Source organism: Erythrolamprus reginae, chromosome 4, assembly GCF_031021105.1.
Source record: "Erythrolamprus reginae isolate rEryReg1 chromosome 4, rEryReg1.hap1, whole genome shotgun sequence".
Classification (NCBI taxonomy): Eukaryota; Metazoa; Chordata; class Lepidosauria; order Squamata; family Dipsadidae; genus Erythrolamprus; species Erythrolamprus reginae.
The window spans coordinates 67,207,604-67,231,997 of record NC_091953.1 but is presented as its reverse complement, the minus strand read 5'-3'; the positions used below and the strand labels follow the sequence as shown (position 1 = coordinate 67,231,997).

General features: G+C 39.3%; 1 protein-coding gene across 1 annotated transcript in view; it reads left to right on the top strand.

The window, feature by feature from the left end:
- Positions 1–865: 865 nt before the first annotated feature.
- The window catches only part of LOC139166676 (amine oxidase [flavin-containing] A-like), a 47,007-nt gene continuing 23,478 nt past the window's right edge, over positions 866–24,394 (top strand). The window contains exons 1-6 of the mRNA XM_070750525.1: positions 866–1,079; positions 12,062–12,156; positions 13,108–13,245; positions 17,294–17,398; positions 20,269–20,360; positions 23,459–23,600. Of these exons, the coding sequence (XP_070606626.1) occupies positions 1,001–1,079; positions 12,062–12,156; positions 13,108–13,245; positions 17,294–17,398; positions 20,269–20,360; positions 23,459–23,600 (651 nt within the window). The 5' untranslated portion in view covers positions 866–1,000. The remainder of the gene's footprint in view (positions 1,080–12,061; positions 12,157–13,107; positions 13,246–17,293; positions 17,399–20,268; positions 20,361–23,458; positions 23,601–24,394) is intronic.

Here is a 24,394-nt window from a genome sequence, read left to right as displayed (position 1 = left end):
GAAGTTGCCGTGCATGCACAACCTGAGGAGATAATGTGACAAGTTTGTGGATGGGGGGAGGCAAGGCATGTGAACTTTCAACTGGGTAGGAAGCTCAGATTCGGGTTCCCCGGTGTAGGTGCCAGGATGATTCTAAAAATAAATTGGAACTTTAAGGAAAGCCTTGATTTGGACTCTGATTTAAATTTGGATGCAACTTTGCCTCACACCAGAGACACACGCGCGCACACACACACACACACACAGAGAGATGAACAACACAACTGAAGCCAGGTGTGACAAGAGTTGGGGCAAATAATTTAACAACCGGTTCTCTGCCCGCTAAGCATGGCTGGGAGAGTCATGTGACTGGGTTAGAGTGAGTGATGTCAAATTGGCCACACCCAACCAGTCACACATGTTGTTAAAAATTATTGGCTCCTGTGTGGGAAACAGTCCAAATGGCTCTTTGACTGTTTAAGGTTGCAGACCCCTGCCATAAACATTAACAAACCTGGGATCAAAATTTCACTTCCACATAAAGTAAATAGTTCGTTGCTGAATTATCCTGGGATTTGTCTGTTTTTTGCAGCCATCCAGCGATCCCCAATGCCTTGACTCATTTCATCAAGCCACTTCGGCGGAGGTGATTTCGGAAGATTCAAGATGGAACAATGAGTTCACACTGCCACCACTTGCCCAACATGAGCAGGAAAAAGCAGGGCCGCATCTCGACAGGGTGAATCTGGACATCCTCACTTTCTTCTCCTCCGGTTCTCGACTGCGCGCAATCCGCCCTTTCCGACCTACGCCCTTCTCCCGTTCCACCCCTTGCCTCGCCCGGTTTGTCTCCGCAACCAGCTTCTTAATCTCTCACGTAGGTGATTGGCGGGGCAAGGCGGGGCTTCTCACCAGGAGACCCAGCTGGGAAATATGCTGCTGCAGCGCCTAGCTGGCCAGTGAGAAAGTTGCACCTTCGCCGTCGGACGCCCAAAACTGACGGCAAAGTTAGCCCAGAGACATGGAAAGCACGGCAGTCGCCCCCGCCGAGAGCGCAGCTATGAGCTACGACGTGGTTGTGGTTGGGGGAGGCATCTCAGGTCAGTGAGCTTCCGCGGCACCTTCTGCAGACCCCGGACGCCCTCTCGCTCCCCTTCTCAACCGGCGGCAAATGTCTCCGTCAAGTTGGACGAGGAGCTCAGGCGAGCAGATCTGTGAACTCGGGCGCTCGCCTGATTGGGAACTTCGCTCGCTCGTGTTGTTTCGTTACCCGTTGTGTTGTGTTGTTTTTGTTTTGCTTTCAATTCTGGTCAGGATAACAACGGAGGATGTTTCAGGAGGGAATCGCAGACACAGGATATATAAAACGTATTCAGTTTCAGTTGTATTCTTTATATGCACATGGTTATTTGCTTATCAATAAATATTTTGTTTCACTATGTACATATATTTATTTGTTATATAGAAGACATAATTTGTCAACCATATTGTTGACTATCACCTAATATTAGGTATTTGTATCTAGTGTATGGGATTGTGGGTTTGTTTTCTGTATATTATGTTTTATTCATTTTGTATAATTGTGAGGAAGAGAACGGATTCGTTTTTACGGGTTTTGTTTTCCATCGGTTTATGGTACAATGTTTCTATATTTTCATTTTATTTGGGTACACAAGGAAGGAGTATCTAGTTTTGCTTCTCCTTTAATTTTTTATGTATTTTTTCTGTTTGAGCCATTGGTACCAATTTTCCCATATTTGGTAGAATTCAGATTTATCTTTTTCCTGGTCATTTCTACACACTTAAGGACGAGGTCACCATCTTTCAAGCAAGGGGAAATAGTTTCTGAAACCTTGCCAGAAAACTGCGGGAATGTTGCCAGAAAAGGGGGGGAAGGCTGCCAAAGTTCTTTCAGATTGAGAGAATACAAAGTGTGACTTGCCTATTTGACCGTTTTATTTCATTTATCTTTTACCTTGGACTCTTGGACTCTTACGTATCTTACATATATTGTTATCATACTTTTTTTCCCTCAGGAAAGCTATAGAGCTTGTTTTCTCTTCATTTAAGAATAACATATACTGTATAAAATATGTTCTTGCAGTTTTAGATATTTTACAAAACATGTTTGCTAACATGTATTTCATTACCAGATCTCCCTACAAATTAATTTAATACATCCTATGCTCTTCTGGAGTTGTTGCTTTGATCATATCAAATGCATTCAAGTGAATCACAGATGTCATTCAGAAATGTACTGTCAGACCTGAGTAACCTCTGCCTTTGGTTTCAAAGACTCTTGTAGGGATAAGACTTATTTTCTCAGTTTGTCTTTTGCTCGTATATAATGTTTTCAAAAATATTCAGACATGATAATTGCAACAAAGAAAACACATGTGCCATTCAGACCTCTTGGGTTATTTAATTTTTTTTCTGTAGTAGTGCTCTGAAAGTTATTGAAGAACTGTTCCAACAAGTAAAATGAATTTCTATTTTATTTGCTTTTTAGTTATTTATTATACAGTTTTACTGAAGTTAGCAATGGTAATATTAAAATGGGAGCAAACTATTAAAAGAGCAATGAAAGGAAAAGTCACTGTCAATTGCTATGGAGTACTCCTATCTAGATTTCTTGGACTTCAGTTTCAAAACTTGTACTGACTGGAAATTCTGAAATTGAATTGCAGTGCTGAGAAAAGCAGCTGTGCATTGTAAGGGTATATCCTTATGAACTTGATATAAATTGCCCGTGAGTTAAAGTGCATAGAATTGCACTATTTATAATTTTCAACACACTATTTTTAAAGAGTTCATCTTAGACTTATTTATTAATTGTGCTTGTAGTCCATCCACTAATTAAACATTTTAAAAAGTATTTTCAATTTGATATTAACTGTAATTTAACTTACTAACATTTTTAATCTCCAAAACAATGATAAAAAATTTAGTTAACTAATCCACTTTCAGCTTTTAATTTAATTTAATTTTCATCATTTTCCATAAACTGAATCACAAACATTACTTTTAACTTTCTATTTTAATAGCATGATAGAACCATAATATTGCTTTCTGAAAGATTGCCACAATCAGTTTCTTTTTCTTTTTACGACCCTTTAGTTCATGTAAAATCAGAGCAACTGAACAGTGCTGAGTGTTTATTGGCTGGATGCCAATTGTGGAGTTGGGTAGAGGATGTGGAGTTTGTAGCAAATATTTTCTCTTTGTGCCTCTATACCACTAGATTACCATACCACAATTAGTGAATATACAGGTGAAACTCGAAAAATTAGAATACACTTTGAACTTGGAATACTGCACTTTTTCACTATTCTAATTTTCTGAGATTGTGGATTTGGGGTTTTGATGAGCTGTACCCAGGGGTGGGCTACTGCCTGGACATGGGAGGGGATGAAGTGGGGTAGTGGAAATGGAGCTCCACCCCAGAGCACGCAATTTGCACTGAAAGTTGTTGAAAGAAAATGCAGAGCGTCCTGCTTATGCCATGCCCACAGTGTGGTAGTAAAAAATTTGGTAGCCCTTCACTGGCTGTACAACATAATCATCACAATTATGACAAATCACTGCTTGAACTATCTTGCCTTGCATGTAATGATTCTCTCTCATATATTACGTTTCATCTTTTAAGTTGCATTATTGAAATAAATGAACTTTTGCACGATATTCTAATTTTTTGAATTTCACCTGTAGAAAACCATGCTACAATTCAACGTCTCAGTAAAGCTCTGGGAAACAGATGTACTATTCAGAGACATAGTGATATTTTAATTTTAAAAGTTGGGCTCTCTAACAATAATGAAAGCCAATCATAAATGCTAGTAATGAATACTATTACTGTACTAGACATAAACAGTAGTTTGACTTCTGAATAATAATAATCATAATAATAATAAAGATCATAATCATAATGATCATAATCATCACAATTATAACAATCATATTAATCATAATCAGCTTTCAATCAGGTAATGACTGAATTTGTCGTCTAGATTTTGGGTATGTCCTGAAAGCATCTCTTAAAGAATACCCAATCTATATTATTTTTTTAAAAGCACTTAATAGAAATGTACAGTCAGAGGAATGTAAGATCAGGTGATATGTTAGGTAAAATGTAGTGAAACAAAACTAGACATGTGGCCGAACAAATGTGAGCAGGTTACTGTGTCCTTTGTTGTCTTGAGCCCCCTTGGGATTTGGACAACTGCTAGCAAAAAAAAAAAGATTTAATTTTCTTGCAGTGAATCAGAGTTGAATGCGCCCATGTGAGATGTTACCAGTGATGGGCTCCTACAGGTACGGTCAGAACCTGTAGGAAAATTTTGAATCTATTTTTCCCTTTTGGGCTCTGGGTATGTTTTTCCTATCGCAATAAATGAGGTTGAATGTATATAATTTTAGAAGAGCATGCGTGTGTGTATACATACACTTTATATAGTACATAATGTATATTTTTGTGTGCCTGTGTGTAATATGTATGTACACGTATGGTGTGTGTGTGTGTATATGTCACATGTTTTTTTGCTGAATTTGAAAATTAAGGGCGACTAGGATAGATCTATTTCGGCCTTATTTTGGCCTCATCAGCTAGCCATACCCATTGGGACTTGAACCTGCAACCTTTGCCTTGTAAGGCAGAGAATTATCTTCTAGGCTACAGTATCCAATCCCTTCAGCTCTGCATCAGGGAAGGGTTACATATTTTTATGTCGAATCACCCTGGTGTATTGAAGGAACATCACAGCTCCTTATTTGCCTCTCGGCCCAACCCAGGGCCATTTCCAAGGCAGTTAATTTTATTGATAGCCGACAATTCTATCTGTATGTGTCACATGTTTTTTTGCTGAATTTGAAAATTAAGGGAGACTAGGATAGATCTATTTCAGCCTTATTTTGGCCTCATCAGCTAGCCATACCCACTGGGACTTGAACTATATATATGTGTGTTTTTTATGTCGGATCACCCTGGTATATTGAAGGAACGTCACAGCTCCCTTTTGCCTCTAGAATGGCCAAAATGGTGCCATCCAAGTCTCCCTTAATTTTAAAATTTCAGCAAAAAACATGTGATATACAGGTATATATATGTGTGTGTGTGTGTGTTTTCGTAGATTTTCACGGGTATATGTATGTAGATTGTTCTGAGTTCGGGTTTTGCCCCGTGTAATATTTTGCATGTCTATGCGACGTTTTGGTGAAATCACATTCACTATCATCAGGCTGAAGTTGTAAGCTTCGTGCTGCTGTAAATATAGTTTGTTTGCAACTTTATATTTATAAGGAACAAATGGCAGTTGAAAACAAACTATATTTACAGCAGCACGAAAGTTTTTATTTTTTATATGTTTAAGGAAAAATATTCTTTCTTTTAAAAAAAAGTATGCTCTTAACACTGAATAAATAACCAAAATTGTTTAGAAAGGTATACACAGACATTTTATTTTAAAATGATTATTAAATTGTACATTTTATCCTTTTTTAAATTAAACTTTCCCAACAAAAGGTGTAAATAGAACAGTGTTTTGCGTAAGAACAGAGTAAAGTTTCAATATGTTTGATAATATTGAAAATCAATCACAGATTAATTTATATTGAAAAATGACATTTGCTTAATAAATTGATTATGTGCCATCAAATCAGTGTTAACTTTCAATGTCCATATCGCAAGGGCAGACCACATCTGCATGCACAGAAGCAAAAAACAAGATGGCAACACCTATGGGGCCACCGAGAGAGCTGGTTCAGGGGCGTATTCAGGCAGCCATCACTGCCAGTTCGGCAAGGGGAGAGAAATTCCCACTGCCAATTCTATAGAACCGGCAGGAACCTGCCTCTGGCACATCAATAGATTCCCCCCCCCCCATGATGTTCTGTCACAAACTTGTTGTGCTTGAAGTTTTCCAGCACACAGCACCACTTATAACTAAGTCCATCCACCTTGCTATTGTTTGTCCTCTTTTTTGTCCTTCTGCCTTTTCTAAGAGCTATTTGTTCTGGGATTTTCAGTTTCTTAAGCACATCCCACAGCTTGATAGTGTTGACCCAGACACTTCTCGAATCAGTGAAACATGTATTGAGTTCTTTTTGTACATTTTTGATTTTCCTAATGATCCAACATGCACCACTATTTTTTCTTTCTTTCTTGGCCCTTTTTAAAGCCAGCTAAAACATCTACAGGACAATTAATACTATTTAAGATATTCTCAAAACAGAGAGAAATCTCACCTACTTTTCCTCATGTGCATCATTGAAGGAAATTGCAATTTGCTGAGCTGCTATATTAATACAAAATCCTTGTGCCCTAGTATTGTATATTTTAAAGGCTAAAAAAGTTGTATTTGGATTGCATTTAGCTATGTGGTGCTTTTTGAGAACTCTAATACTTCCAAGTTCCCATGCATTTGCTTCATAGTCTCTTCAACAGCCTAATAAGGCTATTGAAGCTGAATAGGAAATGTAGCTTGTAGTTGAAATGACATTGGAACTTTAGTTTCTCCACAATGTTCCTTTGACATACCAGCATTCTTAATAAAAATAATTGAAACTATTGTGTTTGCTGACTGGATATTAAATTTAATCTGTCATTTCAGAAGTGTATTCCATAGGATGCCCTCACAGGATGAATCAACTTGGACAATAATTTTGAGTCTGCATTGTTCTTAGGAGCATGGCTAGCATAACTCAATGTTACAACCTTAGGGAGTAATATTTTGTGAAGGAAAGATAAAAAAAGAATTTTTTATTTTTATTACTGCTGAAGAACTCTTTTCATCTATTTCCTAATAGCATTCTCTTAGTTCTCTCTCTGCACTTCATAGCCTAAAAACAAGCCCTTATCTCAGGTAGAGAAGATTTTAATGAAGGTACTTTTTGATTAATGCTAGTAAAGAAGCATCTCTGTTCAATCATAGACAATTTTAATAATGGTCAAGATACTATGATCATTTCTGTGCATTAGAGGTTGGAAACATCAAAAAGAACATTGAATTCCTATATCTCAGTCAATATCAGATACACAAACTTTCATTTGTGCTCATAATTACTACTGATAGTCATTCTCATTTGATGAAGATGACTTTGATTTTTCAAATGACCCCAATTGCTATATTCTAAGGCATCCTGTTGTCAAGGCAAGTGGCTGCTCAGATTTACTTGTGACAGTGAGAAATAAACATGCTTCCTGCCTTTTTCTTTATTAAGGGCAATTAATGTTTAAAGAGCAAGAAAATTATTTTTATTCCAGGAAGTATTGATATGTCTGATGATGATTACAAAGAACACATTTGCATTTTCTGATAGTTTGATGATTTTCAGGATAGTTTTAGGAACTGGTTTTCCTTCTGCCCATAGCATAGGGGGAGAAAAAAGTGTTTTGCTTGAGAGATTCTGGCATGATTTCAAGAGCCAAGTGTCAAATACTGGATGTATTCCAGCAAAACCTGCATCCAAGGCTTAAGTAAATAGGCTAAAAATGGACAGTTAAGCGTTTATAACTGGAATCGTATGTATGTTCATGTCATACCAAACCCAACATGAAGAACCAGCCAGATGATAAATAGATAGATGGCTAGATGATAGATAGATAGATAGATAGATAGATAGATAGATAGATAGATAGATAGATAGTCCTTGTTTAACAACTGTCTTGGGCGCCAGTCATTTTAAGTTACAATTGTGCTAATCTAATAACATTGCAACCAATCTCCCCATTTATGATCATCACAGAGCTTCTCAATCATGTGATTGCTATTTGTGTACTTCAAAGGATATGCATTTTCACTTGTGACAAGAACAATGGAAGTCAGACTTAAAATCACGGTGATGTAATTTTCCACTTAACAACTATGTTGTTTAGTGACCACTTTATCAGTCCCAGAGTTAGCTAAGCAAAGTCTATTTGCAATATATTTCTTCATTAGAAACCGGTAGTCGTATTTTCCCACATACCGGTATGTAAGCTATTAATACCAGTCATTGTTTTTTTAACTTTTACAATCACATTGTAAACCCCCCCCCCCTCATATTTGATGTTTAATAGGGACTTATCAGAGGCAGATAAACAGTTATATAGATTTTTATTAGTAATAGCCTTATAATATTAATGATAGTTTTTAAACTATAGTCTTTAAACTACAGTATAGTCTTATAGTCCTTAAACTATAGTCTTTAAACTAGTCTTTAAACAATATTATAAGGATTGAAACTATTTATTCACCTATTTAAATATTTGATTTACATATGCTTTTATTTGATGTTTCCTGGTGTATTTTTTTGTTAGCAATGTTTGTTGCTTCCAGTACTGTCCTTACAATTGGAAACACGGGACAGAATTAATTTCAGAATAATAACATACACTGCTCAAAAAATAAAGGGAACACTTAAACAACCCAATATAACTCCAAGTAAATCAAGCTTCTGTGAAATCAAACTGTCCACTTAGGAAGCAACACTGATTGACAATAAATTTCACATGTTGTTGTGCACATTCAACTTTGTATAGAACAAAGTATTCAATGAGAATATTTCATTCATTCAGATCTAGGATGTGTTATTTGAGTGCTCCCCCACCCCTTTTTTGAGCAGTACTATGATCTTGGGAATTATAATTCTGTAAACAAAGGTTTGAGAATTGGGCTTATGTAGAAATATTGGGGGGAGGAACCTAAAAGTACACTTCAGTTGCTATTTCTTGTTCTTAACAAAATAGCATTAAAAGTCAACTGTATATTGGGAAAGGAAATCATGGGCTGGAACATTTATCCCTGAGGGTATAGAAGAAATGTTATCTGGTTTATTTTGGCAGCTGTGCATTAGCTTCTCTGCACAGAGATTTCTATTTGACTAATGAGAGATGAGAGCTATTGCCAAATGTCATTTCTCAATGGAACACAGAAGTAATTAAGTTTCCTGTTAGTGAAGCAGTGTAAGCAAATCACAGCAAATCCATGCATGGCTATGGTAAACATTTAATGTAACAGATACATTGATAGCCAGCTTGTACTGTAATTTACTGTGCTTTGTGAGAGTAAAGAAATACAAAAGTAAAATCTTAAGTGTCAGTTGTGGTATAGGAGTACTAAAAAAATAATGTTATAAGAGTTTTTTCAGTACTTGTTACTCAGCCAGGCAACTGCTTTAATTATCTAATATATGTGTCAGCGGTGGGTTGCTTCCTGTTCAGACCGGTTCTTAGAACCAGTAACACTGGTGGCGGGATGCTCCTCTCACCTTCCCGGTACTCTCCGCTCACCTGCCCAGTAGTAAAGGGTTTTAGAACCCACTAGTGATATGTATGTGTGCATGTGTGTTTCCCATGAAGGCATGACAGAAAAAATATTTCCGTTTTGGGGGGAAGGTGTCCCACAGCTGAGATTTGGGAATGAGTGGTTGCTGCATCGTGCACCATTCCCAGTTTGGGATTCTGAGATGTTGCCTTCTTGCACGAGTAGATGTGTGTGAATGTGGGGGTGCCTCCTCAAAAATTGCCAGGTTTGGGGTTTTTTTTCTTTTTTATGTTTTAGCTCTAATTTCCCAGAGTGTTTTTGGTACATTGTGTGAATATTTGAAGAGGTCAAAATAGGATGCCCAGGCCCTCCCCTCCTTCTTGGCTGCCTCCCAAATCTCCTCTGTCCCCTCCCCCTCTGGCATTGCAATGATGCAGCTGGCGGCGGTGTTGATGAGTGGCGGGTGGGCAGAAAACCCACCCACCCTGTGGCGAATGCCTCTTCTAAGGATTATAACCTCTCAGAATAGTTGTGTATAATTAAATAAACTGTAATAAGCCAAGGTGGTGTAGTGGGTAAAGTGCAGTACTTCAGGCCACTAAAGCTGACTGCTAGATCTGAAAGTCAGCGGTTCAAATCTCATCACTGGCTCAAGGTTAACTCAGCCTTCCATCCTTCCAAGGTGGGTAAAATGAGGACCTGGATTCTCGTGCAAAGGTTCATATATTTAAGTAATGTAACTTAAAAGGTGAAACTTAATTTATTTATTTATTGGATTTGTATGCCACCCCTCTCATATGAATATATGAGATATTCATAACATGCAAGGCAAGATAGTTCAAGCCATGATTTGTTATAATTGTGATGACTATGGGGTACAGCTCATGAAACCCCAAATCCCCCATCTCAAAAAATTAGAATATTACATGCGATCAATAAAAAAGGATTGTACATAGAACAATATCTGACTTCTGAAAAGTATAAGCATGCATACGTAATCAGTACTTCATTTGGGCCCCTTTTGCAGCAATTACTGCCTCAATGCGTCATGGCATGGACACTGCTGAGATGTCATGGAAGACCAGGATGCTTCAATAGGGGCCTTCAGCCCTTCTGAATTGTTCCTTATCATGTCTCTCATCTTTCCCTTGGCAGTGCCCCATACATTTTCTATGGGGTTCAGGTCAGGCAAGTTTGCTGGCCAATCAAGGACAGTAATCCCATGGTCATTGAAACAGGTTTTGGTGCTTTGGGCAGTGTGGGCAGAGGCCAAGTCCTGCTGGAAAATTTAAGTCACCATCCCCATAAAGCTTGTACATGAATGGAAGAATGGAACACTCCAAAATCTCCTGGTAGACGGCTGGGTTGACCCTGGACTTAATGAAGAACATTGGACGAATACCAACAGATGACATGGTTCCCCAAATCAACACAGACTGTGGAAACTTTTGCATCTCATTTATCAACCAAGGATCCAGAGTATGGAGGAAGAATGAAGAGGCACACACTGCACACCTGAGGTCCAGTGTAACGTTTCCACAGTCTGTGTTGATTTGGGGAGCCAGGTCATCTGCTGGTATTAGTCCATGGTGCAAATCTGTAAAAGTGTGGGCAAGCTGAAAAAAAGTTGTAAATTTGTAATCTTTCACTTAGCAACTGTTTTGCTTAACTATTAATTTGCCAGTTCCAATTGTCACTATACAATGGCTACCTATCTTCAAAAACAGAATAAAAATACTTCTGTTGAAAAAATTAAAAAATTGAAATGTATAAGGAAAAACTTATGTATTCAACTTACCACAGATTGGATATTAGTGATACAGTGGTACCTCATGATACAAACCCCTCATCATACAAACTTTTCGAGATACGAACCCAGGGTTTGGAATTTTTTTGCCTCTTCTTACGAACTTTTTTCACGTTACAAACCTGCCAAGCCACCACTGAAATTCCCCGCCTCCGGACTTTCGTTGCAAGCCACGCACAGGTTTTTGTGATCCTGGGATCCCCTGAGGCTCCCCTCCATGGGAAACCCCACCTCCTGACTTCCGTGTTTTTGCAATGCTGTAGGGAAATCCCAGGAGGGGAATCCCAGGATTGCAAAAACGGGCGCTCTGCTGGGCAGAGTAGGGGGGAGAAAAACAGGAAGAAAAGACTCATGGAGCTCAAGGGAGGAGAAAGGTGTGGGGGAGATGAGGAGAGTGAGGTGGGCAAAAACGTGAGGGAAAGGCTCATGGAGCTCAAGGGAGGACAAAGGTGTGGGGAAGATGAGGAGAGAGAGGTGGACAAAAACGGGAAGAAAAGACTCATGGAGCTCAAGGGAGGAGAAAGGTGTGGGGGAGATGAGGAGAGAGAGGTGGGCAAAAATGGGAGGGAAAGGCTCATGGAGCTCAAGGGAGGAGAAAGGTGTGGAGGAGATGAGGAGAGAGAGGTGGGCAAAAACGGGAAGAAAAGACTCATGGAGCTCAAGGGAGAAGAAAGGTGTGGGGGAGATGAGGAGAGAGAGGTGGGCAAAAATGGGAGGAAAGGGCTCATGGAGCTCAAGGGAGGAGAAAGGTGTTCGCCTCAGCTTTGTCGCCGCTTTTTTTTTTAAGCCTTAATATTTTGGATTCTCCTAATGGGCTTGCACGCATTATTGGCTTTTCCATTGATTCCTATTGGAAACATTGTTTCATCTTACAAACTTTTCACCTTACGAACCTCCTCCCAGAACCAATTAAGTTTGTAAGATGAGGTATTACTGTATATTAAATTTAAACATGCTGCTTCTCTTCTAATAAATATTTCAGGTTATAATCTTGACAATAAAACAAATAATTAAAATGAATTCATTTTTGTTTTAGGCCTGTCAGCAGCTAAATTGTTGTTTGAATCTGGACTTAATGTGGTGGTTTTAGAAGCTCGTGACAGAGTTGGGGGGAGGACTTTCACCATTAGAGTAAGTAATTTTTTTTTAATAAATGTAAAAATACCAATCCTTAAGTTTTGTAATTTTTAGCCTGCAACATTATGGAAAGAGATGCTAATCTCCTAACTATGATAACTGGGACTGTTGGAACTGCAGTTGTAAATTGGAACAGCCAGCATTTGGTGACCTAAGTTACCATTGGCAAGCCAGGATTCATAGGACTGTAGTTCTGTATTGCAACCTGAGCAACTCAGTATTCCAAAGGTTTTAATATAGCTATGCCATAAACATCATAAGTACTCTGAAAGATCCTCAGCAATTTCACAGTGACATACTGAGTCTCATTTGATGGGCCCATTATCTGGCACTATATTGTCAAGCATTTCATATTTTTCATCAATGTGATTTGCTCTGTAAAAATAGGGGAGTATTTTACCATTGTTTTATCCCATACAGTATGAATTGGTGCTATTGTCATTAATGTAATTGTCTGCCCCTATCATCTTCCTATATCACTGCTGTCCTACTGGCATTCATGTGTCCTGCAGGTGAGATAACACCACCCGAAAAGATTCCTTTCACAGAGGCAGCCAGTCGCTTCGGTGATCTCTGGCTAACGTGCCATATGCAAAAAAAAGATCAAAAGCTGCTACCCTATATAGGTCCCTCCTTACTTTTGGTGGGAAGCTAGAATGTCCTTCATTCCTTGGGTGACCCTGCTGAGAACATAAACTCTTGGCATACGTTCCAAAAGGTCTTTATTACTCATTCCAAGGAACATGCCCACTACTTTGAGGTGGCACAGCAAAATCGAAGGGCATTTAACTGTGTGTTTAAGTTAATTTAATAACATAGGACATATGCCATACTTTGAAGACTCAATGTAAATTTCAGTTATTTTTTAATAATAAACGTAAGCATTTTTGTTCCTGTGATTGAAACATCAATTATTATTTCTGATTATTTTTCTTGTTTTGACAGAACCAGCAAGTGAAGTATGTCGATGTTGGTGGATCCTATGTGGGGCCTACACAGAATCGGATTCTGCGACTGGCTAAAGAACTTGGCGTAGAAACTTATAAAGTGAATGTACGTGAGGCTACGCTCCTACATACAAGGGTGAGAATCTCGTTTACTCTGATTACTTCTACAAACATACAGTACATAACTGAGTGAATTATGTTGTGAGGGATTTAGGTCTTAAGCTGGACTTTATTTATTTTAATTGCATGATGTTTTTAGTTTTGTGTGATGCAGAATGACATTAAGCTATGTGGAATAGCTATGGGTTGCTCTGCCTACCTGCCCGAGACACTTCTGCGCAAGCATGCACATGAACCGATAGCAAAATAATTTACAAATCACCACTGATGTGGAAGGTTTGCACTGATATTTGAACAAAAAAAGAATGTTAAAATATATACAATTTCTTATAAAACTTTATATTTTATTAATTATGGTTCTGGATTTCTGTTGCATGATTAATGTCCCCAACAGCAACCATAATCAGAGTTTAAGACATCCTGTATAAATTGTCCCACTATAGACTGGGACTCATAGATAGTCCCAGTCCATAGGGTTAGGGGTTAAATTGCATTTCTTGTCTCCAGGCTTTAAAAATCTAGAAGACCACTTGATGGCATTGGAAAAATACAAAAACTTCTCCCAGAGTTTTGCAGGCCAGACCTAATTAACTGCCACGTGATAGATAACACCATTGTTTAAATTCATTATGATGTAAAATATAATCAGCAGACTTGTTTATAATAATAGTATTGGTCACTGCTTATTTTAGCTGGATGAATATCTTAAAGCAAGGGTGTCAAAATCAAAGCGTGCAGTCAAATCTGACCAATGGAGTGTTTAAATTTGGCATATGGGAATGCTCTGGAAATAGCAAATGACCAGGCAGCAGTGCCTCTGGCAAACAAAATGGGGCACGGGGGTCCCTGCCCCATTTTGGCCAACAGTGTGCTGCAGGAGGCTGTCTAGGCCAAAAATGGGACACATGGGGCCTTGTGCACCCACTCCCCCCCCCCCACACCTCATTTTGGTTGGCAGGGTGTTGCAGGATGTTTTGACCAGCAGGGCATTGCAAGAGGCATCTGTCCCATCTCCCCCTCCTCCCTGGCCATCCCATGGAGGATAACCACAATGCTGATCTGGCCCTTGAAGAAATTCAATTTGATACCCCTGTCTTAAAGTGACCAAGCTTCTTTGGATGAAAGCCTGTATGAAGGTTCTACCAGTAATCTTTATCTCTTTAGAATAAGTGGATCCTTATTTATTTTGGTAATGCATTTATATGGTTATGATAGATCTGTTGGATTATAACTTTTATCATCGAGCATTTCTGGAAAGCATTGATTTGGAAAGGCTAAGCTAAATTGATGTTATGAGTGAAGGCAGAAGCTTGATGAATTTCTAGTTCCTGCATGCAGTTGCACTTGACTCAGAAGAAAAGTGTTCATCTATGACAACATGAATTGAACAAGCATCTATAAAATGCTATACATTCAGTTCTTTAATACTGTAAAAATCTGAAGACACATAGCAAAGGGAAATTGTCTTTTATAATAGTTTATGTAATATTTGTTGACTTCAGTGGTGGGCTCCTTACGGTTTCCACCTGTTCAGGGGAACAATATGTTCATTTTCTGAGCAGTTTGAAGATTCAGTTTTTGGAAGAAATCTTTTCCCACTTTACAGGGCTAATCCTGCAAGGCAAACAGAAAGGGAAGATTCTAGTGTGCCTTTATTTCTAGCCTAATCCTTATCTTAATTGCTGCCCCTGCTGCTTTAAGTGTTTTCAGAAACTGACTTTAACAGCCTTAATGGTTCTTGGCAGTAGCCCAGACTTTCTGTTTGTAGCTGAGCTTCTCTGGAATTCCCTAACCCCCATCCTCAAGTTTTTTTGGGGGTACTTTTATTCCTGGGGCTTGAAAAGCTATTTACAGAAGGGCTGGCATAGCCAAAGAAGAAATGGCGAAGAGGCAGGATGCAAGCTTGGCATTCTGCCTGATTTTTACTGCCTTGCTGGGGGCATGTGATTTTTCCTTAAATTTGGATGATTATTTTAGGTCTGGGATGGCTAACCTAGGCCACAAGTGGCATGCAGTGCCCACTCTGGGCATGCGAGCTGTCACCCCAGTTTAGCTCTGCTGCGTATGCACATGCATGCGTGCCTTCCACTGCCCAGCTAGTCGTTGGGTCTCTACCGTGCATGCGTGGGGCAGGGAGCATGTGCGGAAAGTCCACATGCATGTGGGAACCCAGGCACATGTGCGGGGGCATGGGAAGGCGGGAGGTGCATGCACATATATGGAGAGGGCAGGGCGCATGACCAGGGCCGCATGTGTATTGCATTTTGGGGGGGAAGGGCCCACACATGCATTCAAGCAAGTGCACACCCACATTTTGGGCACTCACTCCGGAAACGGTTAGCCATCACTGACTTAGGATATTTTATGAGGTGTATAAGACCAGCTGGTATCTTTAAGTGATGCAAATGGATCTAATTATTGCTTCTCCTTGGGTGCTTTGTAAGTTCACTGAGCACAGAAGTCTCTTGTCTATGAGGACTCTTCAGTCATCCAGGTCATGGTTGTCCCAAGAGTGCTTTTTTCAAGAGGCAACTGGACCTGGTTTCTTGGTTTCAAGAAAATCCAGTTACTTCTTTTAAAAGGACCTTTGGAACAGGTGTCTCTTGCATTGCTTTAGCGTGGCCAAGCTACATTATTGCTCACTGATAATAAGTGGATCCTCTTTCCAATTTGTTATAGTTTGCTCTCATAATAATATGCATAGTAACATGGAGCCAATTGTAGAAAGCTAGCATCCACCCCTCTCCTAGAAGAATGAAATATTTTGAGAAATATTAAAAAAGAAGAATATATTTCCCTGGATGAGAAATAGATAAACATGTTTTCTTAGAGGGGGAAAGGAGCCCCTACCTTCCTTAGTAGCCCATAGAAGATGTACTTAAGAGATAAAGAGATAGATAGCTATATTGAAGTGCTTCTGCTGAGCCTTCTTCTTGGTCAGATCCAATTTGAACTGAGCAAGCTATTTTGCCAATTCTTTCTCATGATGGCTGCTTAGCTCCAACAACTGCTTCCTGTTGGGGCTGTAAGGAGCTTGCGCGGTCAGGCCAGGAGTGGCTGGGAGGGGAGGGATGAGTAGAGGTCATTGAGGCACCCCTCAATGTGGGTGACATCAAGTTGGCCACACCCACCCAGTCACATGACCACCTAACCACATCCACCCAGCTGGTCATTAGGCAGATCATATTAGTGGTTCATGGGATTTAAAATTATGAATTTAGTGGTTCCTGAGGTCCGAAAGGTTGGTGACCCCTGGTATAGGCCACTCTTTAAAGGATTTTAAACACATGAGAGAAGCCACTTCCAACACAGCCTTTGTTTCAAAGACTCAGGGAGGGAGGGAGGAGAGAAGGAAGGATGGAAGGAGGGAAGGATGGAATAAAAAAAGAATAGAGGAAAAATAGATAGAGATAACTGGAAAGTATACAGAGAAAAATACTGCTTAGGTTTTGCAAAACGTACAAAATCTACATCAGAAAAACACCTTGTCTTATGCAACTGGCTAATCCTCAAAATAACTCTGTTTTGCTTTTCAGCAATATGGAACTATAGCCAGCTAGACCAGGAGGCTTTGGCTTTAGTTGCCAGCATTAAAATATTCCACAAATATTTGTTTGGGAGGGATTTTGTTTCGGTTATGGACCACAAGCTGCTTCTGAGGTTACTTGCTGGGGACCACCCCACTACAGCTGCACTATCTCCCCATTTTGGCCTACTCCTATCGGCCATGAAAAGCCATCGGTAATGCGGATACTTTAAGCAGGTGCCCTTAGTCCGAACTCCTTACAGATATTGTCCTGGAAGCCCCAATCCTTCTGATTGACTTGGCTGAGTCTGGACTGCTCACCACTGCCGAGGTGGATGAACACACGACAAAAGACTATGTCTATGTATTAGATTCATTTCTAGATTTGCATATACAATGCTGCTGAATGTATTTGCAAAAGACATTTGACTGCAGTTACTATAATTACAAATTTATTATTATATATGGAAACTTAAGACTAATATAAGAGGAAAGAATCAACAATTTAGTTATATCTTGTTAATTGTTTCTGTTTTAGGGACATTCTTATGCAATGAATGACCTATTTCCTTCCACTTGGAACCCTTTCATATATCTAGATTCCATCAATTTCTGGAGAACAATGGATAAACTGGGAAAAGAGGTATGCTAGGAATAATGAATATAAATGCAACTGACTGGGACAATAAATAAAAAATTGCATTGTTTCATCAAAGCTTACAAGGAAAAAATGTATATCACTAACAACAAGTATTTAAAAAGGCAGAAATATTTGTGCTGTTTTTTGCATACCGGGGTTTCAGGAACCTTCCCTGAGCACCTCTAGAGTGAAAAAAAAAAAGCACAATGGCAAACCGGAAGAGCATTTTCTGAACTTCCGGTTTGCCCGTTGTGCTATTTTTCTCTGAACCCTCCAGAGTGCCAAAAACAGCACAACGGCAAACCGGAAGTATATTTTCCAAACTTCCGGTTTGCCACTATACTGGGTTTTTTTGCACTCTGAGGCTTCAGGAAGCTTCCCTAAGCCCTCTGGAGTGCAAAAAAACAGCACAGTGGCAAACCAAAAGTGCATTTCCAAACTTTGCCTGTTGTGCTGTTTCTTTGCACTTTGGGGCTTCAGGAAGCTTCCCTGAACCCTCCGGAGTGCAAAAAACACATAATGGGCGGAACGGAAGTATGTTTTTCCAAAATTTCTGTTTGGCTGGTTTTTTCACATCCCAGGCTTCAGTGAGGCCTGCGCACATGCTCAGATACAGGGGGGATTGTACCCATGCATGGGAGCAGCACAGGGGGTGCATATGCTTGGGGGAAGGGGTATGGGCACGTGCAAGCATGCTAGTACACCCACACACACCCTTTTGGCATATGAACCAAAAAAGGTTTGCCACCACTGTCCTAGATGATAGGCTCAAGATCTATTTTGGCAGACTTAAACCTGGATGCTATCTATTAAAATGAAATTCAACATAAAGAAAAGTAAAGTCTTACACTTAGGCAAGAAAAGCCAAAAAATGCACACACAGGTTAGGTGAAACCAGGCTTAAAAACAGTAACTAAGGGGGATCATGGAGTCTTAGTGAACAATCAATTCAATATGATCTAGCAGTGTGTGGCAACAGACAAAGAAGCCAATGCCCTCCTAAACTGCATTAACAGCAGTGGGATTGAATCAAGATCATGTCAGGCACTAATACCAAACTATAAAGCCTTAGTTAGACCACATCTAGAATACTGCATCCGGTTACAGTTTTAGTCACCACACCATAAAATATAAGTTGAGACTCTAGAACAGGGGTGTCAATCTCAAGGCCCACAGGCCAGAGCTGGCCCACAAGGTGCTAACATCTGGCCCACAGGGCCACCCTGGAAACAGCAAAGGATCAGCCTGTGATGCCTCTGCAAGCGAAAACAGAGTTTGGGAGGGCATGCATGGCCCCCAAGGCCCATTTTCAGCTGTGACTGCCTCCTGAAGCCCTCCACCAGCAAAAATGGATCTCACGGGGGAACATGCACTGTTTTCATTGGCAGAGGGCTATCAAAACAAACTAAAAACAAAACAAAAGGAGAAGTGTTTCCCCTTTTGTATTTGAGGATAAAGAAGGGATTGGAAAAGAGAAAGGGAAAGAGGAAAGACAAAGAAAGAGATGGGAAGATGGGAGGAAAGCAAGGAAGGAAAAATAAGGAAAGACGAGAAGGAAGAAAAAGGAGAATGAAGAGGGAAGGAAAGAAGGAAGGAGATTATAATGAGAGTGGGGGAAGTTCTCAGGGATGTCCTACATTAGCACTTGGCTACCACAGGTGCCCATGACACAAATCGCATATGACACTCCCATTCCCAGCCATGCCGCCTCTGGCCCTCGGAAATCAAACACAACCCTGACACAGCCCTCAATGAAATGAAGTTTGACACCTCTGCTCTAGAAAGAGTTCAGAGAAGAACAACAAAGATGATTATGGGACTGAATGCTAAAACATATGAAGAACAGTTGCAAACACTGGGCATGGCTAGTTTAGTGAAAAGAAGGACCACGGTGATATGATAGCAGTGTTCCAGTACTTGAGGGGCTGCCACAGAGAGGAGGGGATCAACCTATTTTCCAAAGCACCCAAAGGCCAGACAAGTAATAATGGATGGAAATTGACCAAGGAGAGATTCAACCTAGAAATAAGGAAAAAATTTCTGACAGTGAGAACAATCAACCAATGGAACAACTTGCATTCAGAAACTGTGGGTGCTTTATCGCTGGAAGTTTTCAAGAAGAGACTGGACTGCAACTTGTCAGAAATGGTACAGGTCTCATGTTGAGCAAGGGGTTGAACTAGATGACTTACAAGGTCCCTTCCAACTCTGTTATTCAAAAGGGATTTCAAGAGAGTAAGCAGACACACAGTGAGGAATGCACATTGAAAGCAATGTGCTGGGGCCAGCAGACATAAGCACATAATGCAAACAGCCTGGAATAATTGCTTTTGTTTTCCATTATGTGTCTGTTGATACTCTTGAAATCCCTTCCTGCATCCTGCAAGGGAAGGAGAGGGAAGAAACACAAGTAAGACACAGGAAAACCTGACTGTGATGGTAATCTCATGGCTGAGAAATGCTGCTTCCTAGATATGGATACGTAAAATTATTTTTTCAGTACTATTCAACTTCAAATGGTGACTGACTGAGGCTGACCAAGTAAGCAAGGACCAACTGTATTTATAAAATAACAAAAAAATTCAGCTATAGGTAATTTTTGTAATCAACATTAAAATATACTTTGTATTAAATATAGATGCTTATAAGGGTGAATTAATTTGAAGATATGATCGTGCATTGTATTAAAACAGTTGTGTTTCATATTCAATATTCTCTCTCCGTTTAAAAAACCCCAGAGCTAGGTGATTTAACTTTGTAACATAGTTGGGCTTGTTTCTTTTTATGACCATATTGCAAGGACAAAGGACTGAGGCTATTGATTCATGAAAAGAAAATCAGCAAACAAACTTACATATTTGGTTTGTTTTTAGATTCCTGCTGAAGCACCATGGGATGCACCACATGCTAAAGAGTTGGACAATATTTCAATGAAACAGTTCATTGACAAACATTGTTGGACAAAGTAAGTGATCTATCTTCAGTTATACTCTTACTACTATATGGCCATTTTTTAGCTTTCTGCACATCATGCATACTACATAATTCATTGGTTTTTCTATATTCCCTTTTTTCCCAAGGTGAAGATAATCAATTGCATAACAATCGTATATCCAATCTTACATTAGAATGTTACCGCATATACAGACTTAAATGATAACATTGTGACTGTATTGGTCTTCCATTGAAGAAGAAAGAAAATTCCTGATTACCATCTTTGGTACTGGGAGGGGAAGAAATTTCCCCCTTGGATAAGGCTCGCAACTTGGGTGTCCTCCTAGATCCACAACTGAGGCTAGAACAACATCTCTCAGCTGTGGCTAGGGGGCTTTTGCACAAGTCCATCTTGTCTACCAGTTGTGCCCCTACCTAGACCAGGAGGTGTTCTGCACAGTCACTCACACCCTCATCAATAGTCTTGACTATTGCAATGCGCTCTACATGGGGCTACCCTTGAGGAGCGTTCGGAAACTTCAGCTGGTGCAGAATGCAGCAGCACGTGCAATGACAGGTGTACCAAGGTACGCCCATATTACTTTACATGCGCTGCATTGGTTGCCAGTCGATCTCTGAATGCAATTCAAGCTGTTGTTATCACCTTTAAAGCCCTAAATGGCTCAGGGCCAGACTATTTATGGGACTGCCTCCTCCCTCATACCTCGCTGCGGCCAGTAAGGGCACACAGAGTTGGCCTTCTCAAGGTCCCATCCACCAAACAATGTTGACTGGTGAGACCTCAGGGAAAAGCCTTCTCTGTGGTGGTTCCGACCTTTTGGAACCAACTGCATCCAGAGATCCGCATTATCTCCACCCTACCGGTCTTCCGGGAAACCGTTAAGACCTGACTTTTCTGACAGGCCTGGAATTAGGCTGATTGCAAGTATGTATGTTTTTTTATATTATTGTTATTATTGACTTTTTAATTAGATTTTAACTATTTTTATTGTTGTTGTATTTATTCCGATTGTTAGCAACTCAGAATCCCTTTGGAGAGAGCGGCATATAAATACAACCATCAATCAATCAATAACAACCCTTACTAATTTATAATATACCATATTTTTCATAGTGTAAGACTGGAGTATAAGACGCACCTTAGTTTTGGGGGAGGAAAATGGGGTGTGGGGGGAATTTTGCCTATTAGGTATTCATCTGGCTAATCCTTAGTCTGGTCAGCTTCAGCACATTAGTTTGCTGGTTTTGAACGCTAGTGTTTGCTTTTTATCCCCTAGTTGGGGATAAAAAACAATTTCTAAAACACTTCAATTCTCTCTCTTTTTAGAGAGAGAAACAAGGAGAAAAGCAGCAAAGGGAAGACCACTTCACTTGTTAGCACCTTGTTAGGGCTAAAAAAAAGGCAGAAGATCACACAGCTGATTGTCAGAGGGAACAGAAATGAAAAAAGCAGGCAAAGGAAAGATCACTTAGCTCAGAGATCTTCAAACTTGGCAACTTTAAGATTTGTGGACTGCAACTCCCAGAATTCTTCAGCCAGCATCCCTGGCTGGAGAATTCTGGAAGTTGAAGTCCACAAGTCTTAAAGTTGCCAAGTTTGGGGACACCTGGCTTAGCTATTTGCTTCACTGTTAACACCTTCTTAGGGTTGAAAAAAAGCTTAGTAAAAGCTACATTTAGAGTGTAGGAAGCACCCAAATTTTCAGCCTCTTTTAGTGGGGGAAAAGGTGCATCTTATACTCTGAAAAATATGGTAGCTTTATTCAATAAAATATATTGGATTTTCTATATATCTATCTAGCTACTGAGTTTCAGACTGTTGTCACTGATTTTATTTATTTATTTTTGCGATTTATAATCCGCCCAACTTCTTCCGGACTCTAGGTGATGTCAAAGCTTTGATCAGAAATAACAATATTATCTAATATTGTAATTACTTAAGTTTTGCTGGCATTCTGCATATTCTGAGCATAGCCACTGTCAGGTCCTTTGTAATAAAAGTAGGATTAATAGTTTATTTTGAAATATTTCATGTTTCAAACATAGAGAAGATATGCTCTATCTAAGGATGCATTCCCCTGGTACTCACATATGGTTTTTCATTCCCTTCCATGATTTCCATCTTGTTTTGCCGAAAGTTTTCAACTTGTGATTGATGTGAAGAAGGCTTTTCCAGATTTGTAATCTTGAGGACTTTGAAACTGGCTGAAAACTGAAATAAAAAGCTGCATTTCCCATAATATCTGAATGTATTCACACATTTTTATTAGAAAGTCAGGAACCATAAGCTACTATCACCTTTTCAGTTTGCAACCTAATTAAACATGCCAAAAAATAAATATAATGGAAACAGAAAATTATAATCATAGTCAAATTTGAAGGATTGATCTAGGGTAAATCAAGTTATTGAACGTTCAGTGGAGGTGTAAGCTGTACTTGACCTTTGAACAGCATGTTCAAAAAATCATTAAGACCAAGAACGGAGTGGTGCTAGAATAAATATCACACTATTCCAAGAGAGGCACTCTCAGCAAGGAATATGGCAGATTTCTTACTGGGCATTCTTTTACCCATTAAAGAAGAAGCCAATAATTGTTTTCACCTATTAATGATATTCATGATATAAGCTTAATAAGGCTCCATTTGGAAAAGGGAGAATGATTATTTGGTAGTAACATAAAACAGAATGTTCCCCAAAGCAAAGAGCATTGCATACTGCAGATATTGAATATATAGTCTGTGCAGAATCCATTATTTCCAGGTTTTTGCTACTACACAAACCAGTTGCTCAGAGGAGAATGAATTTGGAATACCACCTACTCCTACATGATGTTTTCTTGTGCTGCTGCAATTTAAGTGTCCCCAAGCATTGAATTGTGAATCCTTCTATATTTAGCAAAATAAGAGCATCTCAGGATATAGTAATAGCAATATACTGTGAAACACTCATTACACAGTTATACCCTGTATAAGTAGTGTGTAAGGGAAACTATCATTTATGTAACATACCTCGCCTTGGAAACACACTCTTAAAATGGTTTTCCAATTTATTTCATTTCTTAACAAGATAAAATTAATATGTTGTGTCTGCCTTCGGATTGCATACAGAACTGTCAGGGACTTCGCTACACTCTTTGTCAATGTCAATGTCACTTCCGAGACACATGAAGTCTCTGCTCTCTGGTTCCTGTGGTATGTGAAGCTTTGTGGGGGAACTACCAGGATTTTTACCGTAACCAACGGAGGTCAGGTAAAGCAAATGATTCATTTGTCCTTCCTTTTGAGAGTTCAAAATGAATGAATATGATTCTGCATTTGTATAATAGGTAGAGTTTTAAAGTATAACGAAGAACAATTTCCCAAAATTTAGAGTAGCTTTTCAGTTGTGGAAACAGGTGCCCATTGTGGAAAGTCAAAAAAGTCAGTGGTGACTGCTATCTTGAGTTTCATTAGCTTCCCCCTGCAGACACCCAAATCTGGAATAATCAATGAAAATTTTATTTATTGGCAGCATTCTTAGATTTCTCCTGAAATTAGATTAATATTATAACAAGCCTTATTCAAGTCTATTCAGTACAATATGGCTGTGACCATATAGTAATTATATTGTTTAGTTTCTATGGTTACAACCATTATCCAAATATTCAAAAATCCCATACAAAATAATTGTTATTAGCAATTTTAATTATAGCAATAAAACACAAACTAAATGTGGAGATATAAAATAGAATGGAAAGAATAAATAGAAGGTACTGGGGGGGGGGGTGAGAGAAAGGTAAATACCATATAATAAAGAAATATACGACGTGACTTACAATCTTCATCACGTATAAACAAATTTAATAGCTCATCACCCTCATAGGTTTAAACAGATATCTTTCCATCCCATATCCCATTCTATATTTATTTACTTGCCAGCCATACTTCTCTCTACTCCACCAAAGAATTCTAGGTGGTATCCAAAACATTAAAAACAATCATATCCAAATAAAAGCAAAGATAAAATATAAGATAAGTGCCAACAGCCAACTGGAACTTCTTTGT